The 14,212-nt window shown below is 37.0% G+C and overlaps 4 protein-coding genes across 5 annotated transcripts; 1 reads left to right on the plus strand and 3 right to left on the minus strand.

The window, feature by feature from the left end:
- Nucleotides 1-6,218: 6,218 nt before the first annotated feature.
- Nucleotides 6,219-7,079, minus strand: LOC115626589 (trypsin 5G1). Its single transcript, XM_030521971.1, has one exon. It carries the CDS (start codon nucleotides 7,077-7,079, stop codon nucleotides 6,219-6,221), a length of 861 nt encoding a protein of 286 aa, XP_030377831.1.
- A 1,207-nt stretch (nucleotides 7,080-8,286) lies between these two features.
- LOC115626427 (UPF0585 protein CG18661) lies at nucleotides 8,287-9,171 on the minus strand. 2 transcript variants are annotated; one of them, XM_030521799.1, is made up of 2 exons: nucleotides 9,127-9,171; nucleotides 8,287-9,056 (listed from the first exon to the last, which is right to left on the minus strand). In XM_030521799.1, the coding sequence occupies exons 1-2, from the start codon at nucleotides 9,129-9,131 to the stop codon at nucleotides 8,369-8,371; spliced, it is 693 nt and encodes a 230-aa protein (XP_030377659.1). In that variant the 5' UTR covers nucleotides 9,132-9,171; the 3' UTR covers nucleotides 8,287-8,368. The 2 variants fall into 2 exon arrangements, with proteins under 2 accessions (XP_030377659.1, XP_030377660.1); XM_030521800.1 differs by having other exon boundaries at nucleotides 8,287-9,005; nucleotides 9,127-9,165.
- Nucleotides 9,172-9,733: 562 nt separating this feature from the next.
- On the plus strand, nucleotides 9,734-12,136 carry LOC115626329 (COP9 signalosome complex subunit 2). Its single transcript, XM_030521673.1, has 6 exons — nucleotides 9,734-9,871; nucleotides 9,930-10,124; nucleotides 10,181-10,306; nucleotides 10,362-10,843; nucleotides 10,901-11,233; nucleotides 11,937-12,136. The coding sequence occupies exons 1-6, from the start codon at nucleotides 9,818-9,820 to the stop codon at nucleotides 12,079-12,081; spliced, it is 1,335 nt and encodes a 444-aa protein (XP_030377533.1). The 5' UTR covers nucleotides 9,734-9,817; the 3' UTR covers nucleotides 12,082-12,136.
- LOC115626331 (protein rolling stone-like) lies at nucleotides 12,107-13,301 on the minus strand. The gene is made up of 4 exons (XM_030521674.1): nucleotides 12,902-13,301; nucleotides 12,754-12,855; nucleotides 12,439-12,625; nucleotides 12,107-12,375 (listed from the first exon to the last, which is right to left on the minus strand). The coding sequence occupies exons 1-4, from the start codon at nucleotides 13,224-13,226 to the stop codon at nucleotides 12,165-12,167; spliced, it is 825 nt and encodes a 274-aa protein (XP_030377534.1). The 5' UTR covers nucleotides 13,227-13,301; the 3' UTR covers nucleotides 12,107-12,164.
- Nucleotides 13,302-14,212: the final 911 nt, after the last annotated feature.

Here is a 14,212-nt window from a genome sequence, read left to right on the forward strand (position 1 = left end):
TAATCATGGAAGAAATCAAGAAATTAGGCTCAAGATGCTATTTTTCAAGCATTTTACATTTTCAGGCATATTAAAAGATCTCTTTGCCGCTCCCTTCGAACTCTAAATATGCTCATATTTGGATTTGCGTTGTTACAGGTTGATGATTCTTCATACAAATGTTATTTGTTCTTTATAAATAATAATTGTGAAATAAATGTTGAACTCAACAAGTTGTTTTGATATGAACAGACATTTCTATAAATTCACATTTATTTAATATTGTGATTTGCGTGAGTTCCACAAATAATGATTGTTAAATAAATGTTGAACAGAAATTTTAAAAAATGCACATTTATTTAATAAATGAAACATTAAATGTTGCTTTATATGGATATATATGTCTAACTATAATTGGATTTAACTTTTCTATCAAAATAATAATAATACAACTTGTGTCTTATTTGTATATTTGGTATCTAGTTCTCTGGTTTTCGATTAGAAAGATTCGTTAAAGATCAGCGTAGAAAACAAAGAATTTCCCGCAAATACTTGCAGGTATAACTTTAAATAAATGTAATTATTTTCTGTGAAGCATTGATAATGAAACACCAATGTTATAGTTAACAGCGACTGTATATAATATATATATAGTATAACATAAGCTATCAAATAAAACACTTAGGAAATCAACCTAACCTTCATTGACATATGGTAGTTGTTGCTCTTCTTCTTGCTGTTGTTGTATTGTTGCAGGTGCTTGAGGCGTTTTTTCAGCAATATCTACAACATGACGAATGCCTTTTCTGTACTACACATTGTTTGTTTCTTTTTTTTTTGTGCCAACAAAAGTTTAAGGCACACTACAAATTACAAAACGCCCAATAATTTATTACAATCGATAGAAGGATGTAGTTGGACAGCTGCCGCCCAGGCACAGTGACAACAATGTTATTGTTGTCATTTGTTGTTGTTATTGTTGTTGTTGCTGCTGCTTTTGTTGCAACATGCAATGCAAACAAATCGACAAACTACAATAATAATACCAGACCAGGCAGTCCGCAATGTGCAGGACCAAAAGGAATGTGAATTTTAAGTTGATTCCAACCACTAGTTCATGATCACTTCTTCGTCTTCTTCTTTACTATTCAATATAATTTGGAAAATATATTTAAAAAGGCGCAATTTGATGAAATTAATTGTAATTAAGGATATATATATATACCTGAATACCACAAGTGTTTAAGTGTGTTTTTGGAACAATAAAAAACTGCCACTACCAAGAAAATTTTTGATTTGACATTCTTAGGAGATCAAATGGGGTGTCGAAAATAAAAGTCTTACTATACAATATAATTTGGAAAATATATTAAAAATTACACAATTTTATGAAATTAATTATAATTGAGGAAATTTCCTTAAAAGACTTATAAATAAGAACCTAAATACCACTCATATTTAAAACTTTTTGGCAAAATAAAAAACTGCCACTACCAAGAGATGGTTGGACAATTTTTGATCTTGAGGCTAAATGAGAATTCGACAAAAAAATTGAGAAAAGTTACTACGGTTTTTGGAATATAAAAGAATGCTATTGCTCTTGGCCTATTGAAATAAAAACACACTTAATAGTTACTCTAAAACTTAATCGTTTAAATGTTAAGTGCCAAATCGTAGGAGAAATGTTTCAGTTTTGAGAAAAATATTTTCTGAAATACTCCATACATAGTATGCTACATTAAAGAAATCTTTAAATTGTTAATTCGTAGTACAAATATGTTTGGTTTTGAGAAATCACATTTATGTTATATACATATATAATAGATGAAATAAAGAAATCATGTTTGGGCATAAATGTTTTCTCATGCAACAAAAGTTTAAGATAAGAAAAGCATAGATTTAGGTTTAAATTATAAAAAGTTTCAGTAAAACTATTTTTAGAGAAGACTTAAATATGTACAATATGTACATATTAATTATAAACATTTTTATTCTTTACAATACTAACATTTTTATTTTTTTCAATACTAATATAAACTCTTTAAAGCTATTTTTTCTATCAACCGATGGATTAGTTAAAGAACTGTGTATGAACGGAGGCACAAAAACACAAACTGATTTCTTTTGTGTATTCTTTGTAGCTCGAAACGCCACAACTCTATTGGGAATGAGCAAATGAAGCTTTGCCACAAGAGGAGGCAGCTCGGCAAGACGGAAGTGGTCGGTTTGAACTGTTGGACATGCTGGGAAGCTGAGGACAGCATTGTCTGCAACAACAGCTGCAAAAACTTTCAACATCAATGAAGGGAACAAACAAATTTTGTATTTTGTGCGAGGCTCGTTTAGATGTTCTCTCGTCCTGCAGGACAGACAATGGCATAAGCAACTGCACCAACAACAACTGCAAGAACAAGCTACTTATGGTTTGTTGCTATGCCAGCTCCTTGCATGTAAGTCGAAACACAGCTTAATGTCCACAGTTATCTTATCTGAGAGTCAGGCAATTTATGAAAAACTTTAAGAGTAAGAATAATGCCCTAGATTATTGCAACTGTAAGCGTTGCAGCAACAAAACAAATGCATTTATGAAGAACTGAAAGAGTAGATCTTCGAAGCTTAAATTAGTTGGAACATTTGATATAGTTGTTGATTTTTTGTTTTATTTATTCTATAATGTGTGCAGATTTGATTCGAAAATATGACTGGAAACTAGAGCAGGTGTTTCGAAAGGGACCAATATTTCTTTTTATTTTTAAGTTGGCAACATTCTAATTATTTGTTTTTGTTTTTGTTTTCAATTTTCTTTTTTTCAATTCAATTTATTCATTTTTCTTAAAGATATCTTAATGTTCAGAGTACAACATTTTCTAGTTTATTGCACAAAATGGAGGGATATAAAAAGTTAAGCTACAATTGACAGTATAATGGGGGAAAATTATACAAAAAAGAAACCCATAAAACTCAAGGACTTAAAACAATTTCCATTTTATTTTGTTCATTCATTTGATATGTGGGCCTGTGCTTTCTGAAGATCTGCTTGTAAGCATCTTGTCTTTTGGATCTTACACTATCTGTTATTAATTAAATTAAAAAGTTAATAATGTTGCAGAAGTCTTCCAATAGTCAGGCTACGCCAAGAACACAAGCTTATGAATGGCAGAAAATATTTCAAAGTGAAAAAGAAAAAGAGATTCAAGCCGAATCGAAAAGGATTATAGAACTGTTTCAAAGATTGGAAAAACGATGGCCTATCTGCATTGGAATTTTGAAAGTTATATTAATATCTGTATATCATACACTTTTATTAATAAGTAGGACACATGTAACAACTTCAAAAATTATAAAATAAAATTTATAATATAAAATAAGAAGAAAATGAAAAAATAATGATGATAGCAATAATAATTAAAGCTAAGATAAATTAAAAAAAAATTAATAATTGTAATCTTCAACGTCAATAAAAAGTAAATGAAATTTGTAATTAAGTACAATTGAATTAAATTTAAAATAAATAAGTAATGTTTAGCGTAATAACTTTAAAGTAATCTGGTTCTCGTTATGCTGCAATAAGGTTTATAAAAAAGTAAATAAATAAATAAATAAAAAAATAAATAAATAAAATAAAAAGTGCGGTTCATATTTGTGCACAAAATTACATCATATGGTAAATGTTTTATAAAATTGTTTCTTGTTTCAAAATCTTTTTGAAATTAATTCAGATGTGTTTTCTTTTTCTTTCTTTTTGTAATTTTATAAAACAATTTATTAACTGCAGAGCGGCCTGGCATAGCTCAACCAGCTATGTGTGCTCGTTTCTGCGTATTTAAGCGTTGTATTAGCTAATTCAATTATAATGTTCAAATTCCATGGGTTGACGTTTTTTCAAATCCTTCAAGCAGCTCGAAAGTCGTTTTCTGGAATGGCCGTAATCGGTTCGGATTTCCTTAAACGTTAAAAAATTTGGTCTTATCAATTCAATTAGAGATTCCATTCAGAGAGTATAAGACTCGGTTCCAATCACGGCGCTTCCATCATCGCATAAAGAGCATGAATTAAAAAAATTAATTGCAGTTTTAAAAATTATGTAAGAGTGGTTTCAAATATTTAAAAAAATGTCAAACTGTAGTGTTATACACCTAATTCTGTTTTTGCACGGTAGATTGGTTCTACTATATAAGCAACCGTGCAAAAAAAGACATTGATCAATATGTGATTGCTTCCTTATCACTAAAGAAATATATATGGAATTTTTAATTTTCAAACCGTGCTATATCAAAAACGTGTAAAAAAGACTGTGTAAAAACAGAATTAGATATATAAATTAATTTTAAATAATAATAACAATTAAAAAAAATTAACTGCAGCTAAAGCCACTCTTTAATAGCCGCACTTGCCGACAGAACTCCTTTTCAACTTGGCCGACTATAGTTGACCCAGAAAATGTATAGTTCAAATATTGACATGGCATGTCAGTCGAGACAGTCGGGCAGACTCACAATTGCAATCGACACTCTTACACACACACACACACACACCCACAAATTTGGTGATTGGCCCATACGCAAATAAAAGTGCAAAAGGCCCAAGTAAATATTTGTACAGAATATGCAAAGTGAAGAGGATATGAGCCGAGTGGCAGGCGGAACGTGCGCACAAGATGGCCCATGTTGGGTATACGAGTATTTGCGTGTTTTTCCTCTTTTTTTCTTAACCGGAAGCTGACCTCCATTGGCTATCTGACCACGTAGACAGGCAATATGCAGTTCTGCTTCAATTAGTTATCACATGGGCTGTTTTTCGGTTGCCATACTAATTGAGGATTAAACGGTCCCAATTGACTGCCGCTTTGATAAAGCCTGAGCATTTAGAGATGGCGTAGGTGAGGCAGCAATTTCCAGGCATAGTTTTCTTCGACTTTCCTTTACAACTTTCAATTCGGCAGGAGAAGTTGTTAAGCGGCAAGAGAATGAGAGAAAAGCTGAACTGAAGTGTGACAAATGCTGTTTACAGAAAAAGTAATCCATAAAGGAAAAGAGTCGCAGGAGTAATTAATAAAGTAATTAACTAAATGCCAATTTTTTCATTTTAAAACTTATTAAAAACCCTTTCATAAATAAAATAAATAAATCAAATTTAAATTGATGTTCAATGTTAATAGTCTGTTTGTATTAGTCCGCCTGGCTGTTCTTTCTGTTCGTTTTAAGCAAAATCTTATTAAAAAAGTAAAATAAAATAAATTTTGATTATTCAGATTAGTCAGGCAGCGGGACTAGAAGTTTGCAAATAGTTGCTTTTTGAGAGAAGCTACCTTCCATTTCAACTAAATGAGATGTACTTGTATTTATGATAAAAGGTTTTATCGTGGAGACTTCATGACGAATTTATAGTCAGGGAGATGGGAGAATCGGAGGAGGGGTCCACAGAAGACTTTAAATCCACAACCATTGTAGGTAGGAGCCCAATATTTATTCATTCCAGCCAAGGGCGTACGCAGGGGGCCCCCTTTGGTAAAAGCTGCGTACGCACTTGTTTCCACCTTTAACATTCGTTTCCAACTCGAAAAACTCTGGAATCTCTAACGGGACAGCTCAGCAGGGGGCACCGGAACATTGAGGGCAACTGCATTCAAGGCGAGCTGGTCAGGAAAGGGACTACTGCACACATTCCTTCTAACAAGTAAGTAATCGATATGCCCCTAGTCTTTTCCAGGCTTAATAAGAACCCAGAAACTGTATAAAAATATCGAATAATGTGGTATTTTGAAAATAGAAATACTAATTAATCTTCATAAATTGTACTTAACACTGCAATTATTTCCCCCACCGGGTTGGAGATTTCCCTCTTTTTCTTTTCGTCTCTCTCTTTCCACCTTTCTCCTTTCCTGTTTCTCTATCTCTCTTTCCTTCTTTCTTTTTCTCTTTTCCTCTTTCTACTTCTTACTTTTTCTAATTAGTTCTTAAATAGAATTGATTTTCCTCCTCTATTTACTTTTTGTATAGATTTTAAGGCTATAATGTATCTGACCACATATGGCTGTGAATCGGGGCATAGCTGGCCAATTGGCAAATAAAATTCCCCCAACGTGTTGGAGGCATTAATAGACGTCACTGTACAGCTTTGAGTTAGGCTTTCTTATCTTTTAAGTTTTGTTTAAATTACAGACAGCATTATTGTTGATATTCTAAATGAAATAAAATAAAAAATAAAATTTTCGTTCACCTTTATTCGCCAGAATTTTCTTAAACGCCACTAACCGATTCAATCCAATCACGTACTGCAGCCACTCTAGAATAGACGCCCGGGTAATTAGGTCGCGCACAGCCATAGCCCCAGGACACAACGCCCCAGAGCGTGCCGTCGGCGCTGGCCAACGGACCCCCTGAATCACCCTGACACGCATCCTTGCCACCTTCGGGCAGCCCGGCGCACAACATGCGCTCCGTTATATCCCCAAATCCTCCATAGGCCTTCAGGCACTCGGCGTGGCTAACCTTTGGCACAACCACTGAGCGCAAAACATCACTGGTCTCCGCATTGCTCTGTGTATTGCCCCAGCCGGAAACCGTGAGTGGGGTGCCGTCCTTCAGATCCTCATCCAGCTTGGGCAACTGAGCATAGGCCTGCGTCACATTCGCCTCGTCGTACGCGGCCAGTTCCAGCACCGCAAAGTCATAATCTATTGTCGCGGAGCTGTATTTGGGATGACGATGCAGCTTCTTGATCTTGACCAGAACGCCGCCGCTGTCCGAACGCGTTGCGCCAATGCGGACCTTGGAGAGCAATGTGGCGGAGCCCTCGGTGCAATGAGCAGCGGTTAGGACTAGACCTTTGCCGATGAGGGAGCCGCCGCAGAAATGATATCCGCGCTGCAACGACACCTGAAAGGGTATCTTGTCAATGCTCGTCTCCTGGCCGCCCACAATGCGGCCATCTAGACGCGGGCGTGGCAAATCCTTTTGAACAGTCCGGCCCTCACAGCTGGCCACCCCGATGATAAGAACTAACGCCAGCAGTTTTCCACTTTGATTGCACATGGTAGCCGAACCGTTTGATAATGATGCAGCCTGAGCCGCTGAAGCGGTATTTATATGGAATAGCATTTGGCCCCGGCACAGTGGTTTGATTTAATAAGTTTCGGCAGAAAAACCAAAACGATTAAACAACAAATTATAAAAGCAATTATTTTTATATTGCATTTCAGAAGCTGAAAGGTAAGTCTTTATGTATAATAAAAAGCTATTCACTGTACGTTGGAGCATAAACTTGAGTCTTCCAAGGGGTTTATCTCATTTAACAATAAAAACAAATTAAATGATCCGAATTATATAGCCTAGTGTATTCGTATTATCTCTTTTATCAATAAAAACAACGAAACTATTCCCAATATTCAATTTCATTACAATATCACTATAAACAACAATTTGCAAAAAAAAATTTACAAAAATTCCATTTAAATCATATTATTTCTATGGTAGTTATATGTTAAGTGATCTCAGTTTCAACGCGTTAGTTTTAAAACTATAGGGGGAGTATTAATTGAAGCGGACAGACGGTCAAGATTTTTTAAATAAGGACTTGTATATTTTAAATGATTTTTCTAGAACAAAGATGTTTCTTTGCTGGCAGTTTGTATTACAGATATAATAATTTGCAAAACCTCATAATTGGGTAATGGTATTTGGTAAACTGGACTTTAATTTGCAGCATTTGTTTATGTCCAAAAAGAGAAATAACATTTCACACAAAACTTAGCAAATTGTTTGTACCAGTATTATATTCATCTTCCAATTTATTGGCATTTATAAACTAATCATTAAAAAATAATTAGCATACAAGTATATTGTCCAAAAAGAAGATGTAAGTTTAGAAATACACTTTCTAGTTTTAATCGCTTGATTATTTATTTTGCATAACATATAATTAAAAAATTTGGAACTAAATAGACCAGTCTTAGGGAAATACCATATGCATTAAAAGACAAAAGTTATTTATTCCAAGTCCTGCCTTCACCGCGCTTTTCAAGTGTTAGTTATGACATGGTAATAGGTATAAATAAATATCTTGTATAATAAAGGTATTCTTTTAAAGATATACTCTTTTGTTTTACCCAACAACTTAAAAGCCCCATCAGTCAACAGAATTAGTAGAGATGGATAACTTCCTCTTAATGCAATCTAATACCGGAACGTTGACATTTTCCCACTGTGCGCCACCTAGCCAGGGTCACTGAAAGGCCACACAAAGTACTCTACTCATAAGTCCGTGTCCACTTGGCCTAGTTAACACGATCAGTCCAATAATGCGCGCTACATTGATATTAAATTTATGGCCATTTTTACGTTATCTATCGAATACAGCGAAAATCATAATGGCTCGATACGTAATCAGTTTACAACTTGAGCCATGTTAGGAATTTATTATTCGATGGCATATCAGTAATCTTTTCCAGTTTCAATCCATTCTGCTCGGCCAATGGCTTCAGATCCTTGATGTCTCGCACGCCCCATTCGGCATTTTGGCTACGCAAGCCCGCATCGAACCTAACATTGCTCTCCGGCGTCAGGACACCATCTTGGGCATACGGTCCATATGTGAAGAGCTTGCCGGAGGATTTCAGCAGCTGGCCCGCTGCACGAAACAGACCCACGGAGCAGGCCCAAGGACTGATGTGCATCATGTTGGAGTTGAACATGTAATCATAGCTACCGGCCTTCACAGCACCTAACGTATCCGGCTGCCATTGGTCCACTGTCTGCGTAATGTCCACATAGAGCGGCAGTTTAATGTTGCAAGTGGCACAGTCTGTGGCGTATGCCTGAATCGATGGAAACTGACTACGTTCGACTTCTGTCGGTTGAAAGCTTATATTCGGCAACAGTGGCGCCAGGTAGCCCACATGTTGGCCGGAGCCGGAGGCGATTTCTAGCAAGCGTAGATTTGGAGTCTGTTTGTCCACCTGGGCGAGCAGCGCCTCCGCTATGGGCTGCGAATTGCGGTCAGCTGAAGGATGTGTCCGCTTCCATCCACTGGCACGACGAATCGGAGCATGCAAAAAACGTTTGGCAATTTGTGTGAGACTTGCGATTATGTGGGATGTGTGAGTTTCTTATTAAACAAATGATAATGCAACTGAAAAGTAATGTTTACCTCATTTTTCCACTAAATTGACCAAATATTTAAGTAATAGAGATGAGCTGCCGGCTTTTTTTTATGAAACACTTTCAAACGTTTGCAAAACCAATCGATATCGATTATTGCTTAAAGCGATGTTTCAAATCACGCAAACGGGCCGTTCCTATACCTTAAGTAGGGAAAGAAGCAACAAATTAACAGTTTGTTGTCTATTCGCCTGCAAATTGTAGATATATATTTCAGCATGTTTGCAATTTCACAAGAGAACATGAATTGAGTTTCTCCATTTTCAATTTATTGATTGTCCGCTCTTCGTTGCAGAAATCAAACTCGGCCGTTATCTCGAGAGCAATCAAACAAGTAATTTACACTGAAATACTGAAATATTAAAACGAATTACTTCTCAAATTAAAAATGTGTACTGTTTTAAAATTCCAGCTCAAGTTTTAAAATAATTAATGAATAATATTATTGAATACGCTTTGAACGAATATTTTAAATTTAAAAAAAACCGCCAACAGCTACTGCCAACAAAAGCTGACTGTTACAGCACGCTTTTTGTTTTGAAAACATCGCTGCCCATCGATAAAGTCTGCAGGTACATCGATAATTTAGAACTCTGTCATTTGTGTAGTTGCAGGCTGTCGGCATTTGTGCATATTTATTTGTTTTTGCCAAACAGTTCTCAAATATAAAATTTTTAAATATGTCTGATAACGACGATGACTTTATGTGCGACGATGATGAAGACTATGGCCTGGTTAGAGTGCTTGCATCTGCATTTGTTTTCATGGCGTGACCCACAGTCTTTTTTGTAGGAATACTCGGAGGATAGCAACTCCGAGCCCGATGTTGACTTGGAGAACCAGTACTACAACAGCAAGGCGCTGAAGGAGGACGAGCCAAAGGCAGCGCTAGCCTCGTTCCAAAAGGTGCTCGACTTGGAGAATGGCGAGAAGGGCGAATGGGGATTCAAGGCGCTGAAGCAAATGATTAAAATCAATTTCAAGCTGGTGCGTATCGCTGTTATTTATCAAATCTTGCGCTTATCAATTCCTTCTTTCCGCAGTGCAACTATGACGAAATGATGGTGCGCTATAAACAGCTTTTGACGTACATAAAAAGCGCAGTGACGCGCAATCATTCGGAAAAGTCCATCAATTCCATACTGGACTACATCTCCACGTCCAAAAATGTGGGTACAAGCGAGTCTGACTCTGGAATAATTTGACTAATTTGTTGCTTTTCAGATGGGCCTGTTGCAGAACTTCTACGAGACAACTTTGGATGCGCTGCGCGATGCCAAGAACGATCGATTGTGGTTCAAAACCAACACCAAGCTGGGCAAACTTTACTTCGATCGGAATGATTTCACCAAACTGCAAAAGATACTCAAGCAACTGCACCAATCGTGTCAGACTGATGATGGTGAGGATGATTTAAAGAAGGGCACCCAACTGTTGGAGATTTATGCCTTGGAAATTCAAATGTATACGGTGCAGAAGAATAACAAGAAGCTGAAGGCGCTCTATGAGCAGTCGTTGCACATCAAGTCGGCCATACCGCATCCTTTGATTATGGGCGTCATACGCGAATGCGGCGGCAAAATGCATTTACGTGAGGGCGAATTCGAGAAGGCGCACACCGATTTCTTCGAGGCCTTCAAGAACTATGACGAGAGTGGCTCGCCCCGTCGCACCACCTGTCTAAAATACCTGGTGTTGGCCAATATGTAAGTGCACAGTGCGGTTTTTAAGTCGAACTTAACCATAGAACTATTGCATTTCAGGCTCATGAAATCGGGCATCAATCCTTTCGATTCGCAGGAGGCCAAGCCCTATAAAAATGATCCAGAAATTTTAGCCATGACCAATCTGGTCAATTCGTATCAAAACAACGATATCAATGAATTCGAGACCATTTTGCGTCAACATCGTAGCAATATAATGGCCGATCAATTCATACGCGAGCATATTGAAGATCTTTTACGCAACATACGCACGCAGGTGCTCATCAAGCTCATCAAGCCGTACAAGAACATAGCCATACCCTTTATAGCCAACGCCTTAAACATAGAACCGGCTGAAGTCGAAAGTCTATTGGTCTCCTGTATTTTAGATGAGTAAGTACATACTACTATAATAAAGCATAGGAAACTCTGTTGTTACTCCAACGATAAGAGGGTATACTAATAAAGGCATATGTTTGTATAAACATTGAGTAAGAGGTAGGGACACCAAGCCAGTTGTGTTAAATAGTGTTCGTATGCAGATCAAGTTTATTGCACACGAATGAGAATTAGAAAATTGTGAACCTGGAAAGTAATCAAATGTTTTTAATGTTTATATATTAATACATCATATAGCTACAATAGACACGATATTTGTATTTGTACTATAAGGACCTTTTTTGCTTAGAAAAATATAGGAACTTAATGTCTGAGGTCGTTGCATCACTAGTCGGTCGCGAAAGGTGACTACAGCTGACCAAATACAAATTTAAATAGTATATTCTAAGGAAAAAATTTAAAGTAGGGCAAGCAGTTTGTTATTCTAAGTTTTAATGAAGAATATACGAGAATAATTTCGTACTTTATTTTTGTTTAAAGTCTAAAAATTAATTTAGAATTAACAAAAGCCGGGCGCGCGTAGTTTTTAAGGATTTGAAAGAACGCTACACTTTGTGGTTTATTTTTCGAGAAGTGTTTGTATAAATATAAATAGAATAGACTTAGATATTTTCGACAGCTAGCTTCTGTTAAGAAAATCAATAATTATCCCTATTATTATTTTACCATTATACTAATTGCCACTTCTTCTTTACAGCACCATCAAGGGTCGCATTGATCAGGTCAATCAGGTGCTACAGCTTGACAAGGTCAACAGCAGCGCCGCTCGTTACAATGCACTGGAAAAGTGGTCCAATCAAATACAATCGCTACAATTCGCCGTTGTGCAAAAAATGGCCTAGGCATTGAAAATAAAAATGCATATAGTTTAAAATATATACATTTAACAAAAACTAAGTCCTTTATTTGTTCTAATTAGTATTATTTAAACAGTTTGCACAGTTTCTGTAGACGCTGATGTCGCTTGCTTCTTATTGCTCTTCACACAACGACCATAGAGCCACAGGCGCAGTCTATAGATCCAGAAGATGAGTATGCAGAAAAGCGTCATCAGAACCACGCAACCACACACAGTTCCAATGGCAAGACCCGGCTTCGACCAGTCGAGGATGTAGTAGATGAAACGATTACCAGCACTATTTCGAAATGTTGTCAATAAGCACACTTTGAAGCGAGAATAATATAAATATTTTACTCACAAGTCTTCGCCACCCGCCAAATAGTAAATGAGCGAGAACACGCCATAGATCAAGCCGATCGCGAACGGATAAATAAAGTGCATGAGACGTGTGGGAAAGGCAACCATGAAGCAATCGAAGAGCATGCAGATTGTATTAAAGGCATGAGCCCACAAATTATAAAGCTCAGCGCCCATTTCGGGCATTGCTAATTAGAGTGGAAGGATAACAAACAACGGATATAAACTTCCACAGAATGGATATACAATTCAGAGATTTACAAATACTCTAAATAAAGATTGAATCCTTTTCCTTAGAGAGTTTTGGCGAACTTACTCGGATACAATGCTGCCCAAAACACCAGCGTTATCAATAGGGCTAGTGTGACGGTGGAGAAATGCGAGATCCAATAGATTTTCAGCGCCCAGCTGCCGGGAACTACAGAACAATATTGACTGCTTAAATTCGATTTGAAACAACTCACCAAAGTAGCGTGGTTTCCAAAAATGTATGGTGGCCACCACAGCGCCATAGGTGCATGCATACCAGCATAGAGTGAAGCCCCAGTCGGTCAGATAAATAAACCAAGTGCCACCATTAAGCGAACCCACTAAACTGCCAATAACGCCGGCCCCAAAGAAAGCTGCCAGAAGCCAACGATAGACTAACCAAATGAAGCAACGCTCCCCACGCTGCCACTGAGAGCGACAGAAGTCCGCCGGTTCCTCATGGTGGAGCGAGAATTTGGAGCGCTGGAATTCTTCGCGAAAGGGCAAACAGCAGCTGGACTTGTCGCTCGGATCACGCATCACCGAATTGCTTGTGAATGGTTCAACTTTTCGTCTTCTTCGCTGAGCTAAGGCTGCAATTCCCCACCACAATAGCTGTGCGGCCCAATGATAGAACGTGAACTGCCGCAATCGGGCCACGACAGAGGCCAATAGACCTCGAAGGCAAACATTTGCGGAAATTTTTTTTCGTAAATTTGTGCTCGTAATGCCAATCAGTTATCGTCGTATAGTTTTGGCCAACGATCCTTATCTGCTTAATATACACCGTTCGTTAGCTGTTCCGCGACTTACTGATAAGACAGCCAACAATTGAAAATATTAACAAGTGTTACGGTGTATCGGGCGCCATATGGACAGCTGACTTACAAAAACTTCCCACGATTTCTGTTTAAATTTTCACGCAAAAACAAAGTTCGGTTCATTAATAAAATAGAAAGGTTTCTTTGGATTATTAAACATTCTGGGAAATTTTGCACATGATTTACGATTTTATCAAACATTCAACTACACCCCCATTGACATTTAATCTGAATGGTTCATGCCATAAAATACTCTATGGGAATTACCAAATAAGAGCTGATACGAAAGTTTCCAAGTTATGATGCGATTTTGTATGCAAACATTAATGCATTATCAAGTCAAATCAATTGGTGGAAATAGAGTTTTTGGGAAATAATGTTGGTTAACTAATTTCAGCTAACTGCTAATACTTTCCTGCTATTTATTTTGGCTTACAAGTAGTTCGCATGAAACAATACTAAGCTGTGTTAACAGTTAAATGGGAAAATGAAACACTTTTCAATTCGAAAATAAAAAACCTTCAATAAAGGTAAGTAAAGAGCATACAAACAACACTAAACTATAATTGGGGGACGGGACGAGTATCAGTGATTCAAAATCTTACATTAGGCCGCGATATGGGCGTCGCCGATTTGTTATTATCAGCAATTATTTCCGATAGGCCTTGACAGCTAAAACGTAAGTAAGTAAGGTTGTTGAAGGCA

This window comes from Scaptodrosophila lebanonensis, unplaced genomic scaffold (genome assembly GCF_003285725.1).
Source record: "Scaptodrosophila lebanonensis strain 11010-0011.00,11010-0021.00 unplaced genomic scaffold, SlebRS2 tig00000085-arrow-pilon, whole genome shotgun sequence".
NCBI classification, from domain to species: Eukaryota; Metazoa; Arthropoda; class Insecta; order Diptera; family Drosophilidae; genus Scaptodrosophila; species Scaptodrosophila lebanonensis.

Excerpts from the sequence above, each read along its gene's own strand:
- LOC115626589 (XM_030521971.1), bottom strand. The coding sequence starts at position 7,079 with ATGCTATTCCATATAAATACCGCTTCAGCGGCTCAGGCTGCATCATTA.
- LOC115626329 (XM_030521673.1), top strand. The coding sequence starts at position 9,818 with ATGTCTGATAACGACGATGACTTTATGTGCGACGATGATGAAGACTAT. Across the intron at positions 10,844-10,900 it reads TACCTGGTGTTGGCCAATAT|GCTCATGAAATCGGGCATCA; the intron begins GTAAGTGCACAG and ends ATTGCATTTCAG. Across the intron at positions 11,234-11,936 it reads GTCTCCTGTATTTTAGATGA|CACCATCAAGGGTCGCATTG; the intron begins GTAAGTACATAC and ends TCTTCTTTACAG.
- LOC115626331 (XM_030521674.1), bottom strand. The coding sequence starts at position 13,226 with ATGCGTGATCCGAGCGACAAGTCCAGCTGCTGTTTGCCCTTTCGCGAA. Across the intron at positions 12,626-12,753 it reads TTGGGCAGCATTGTATCCGA|CAATGCCCGAAATGGGCGCT; the intron begins GTAAGTTCGCCA and ends CACTCTAATTAG. Across the intron at positions 12,376-12,438 it reads TTGGCGGGTGGCGAAGACTT|TGCTGGTAATCGTTTCATCT; the intron begins GTGAGTAAAATA and ends ATTTCGAAATAG.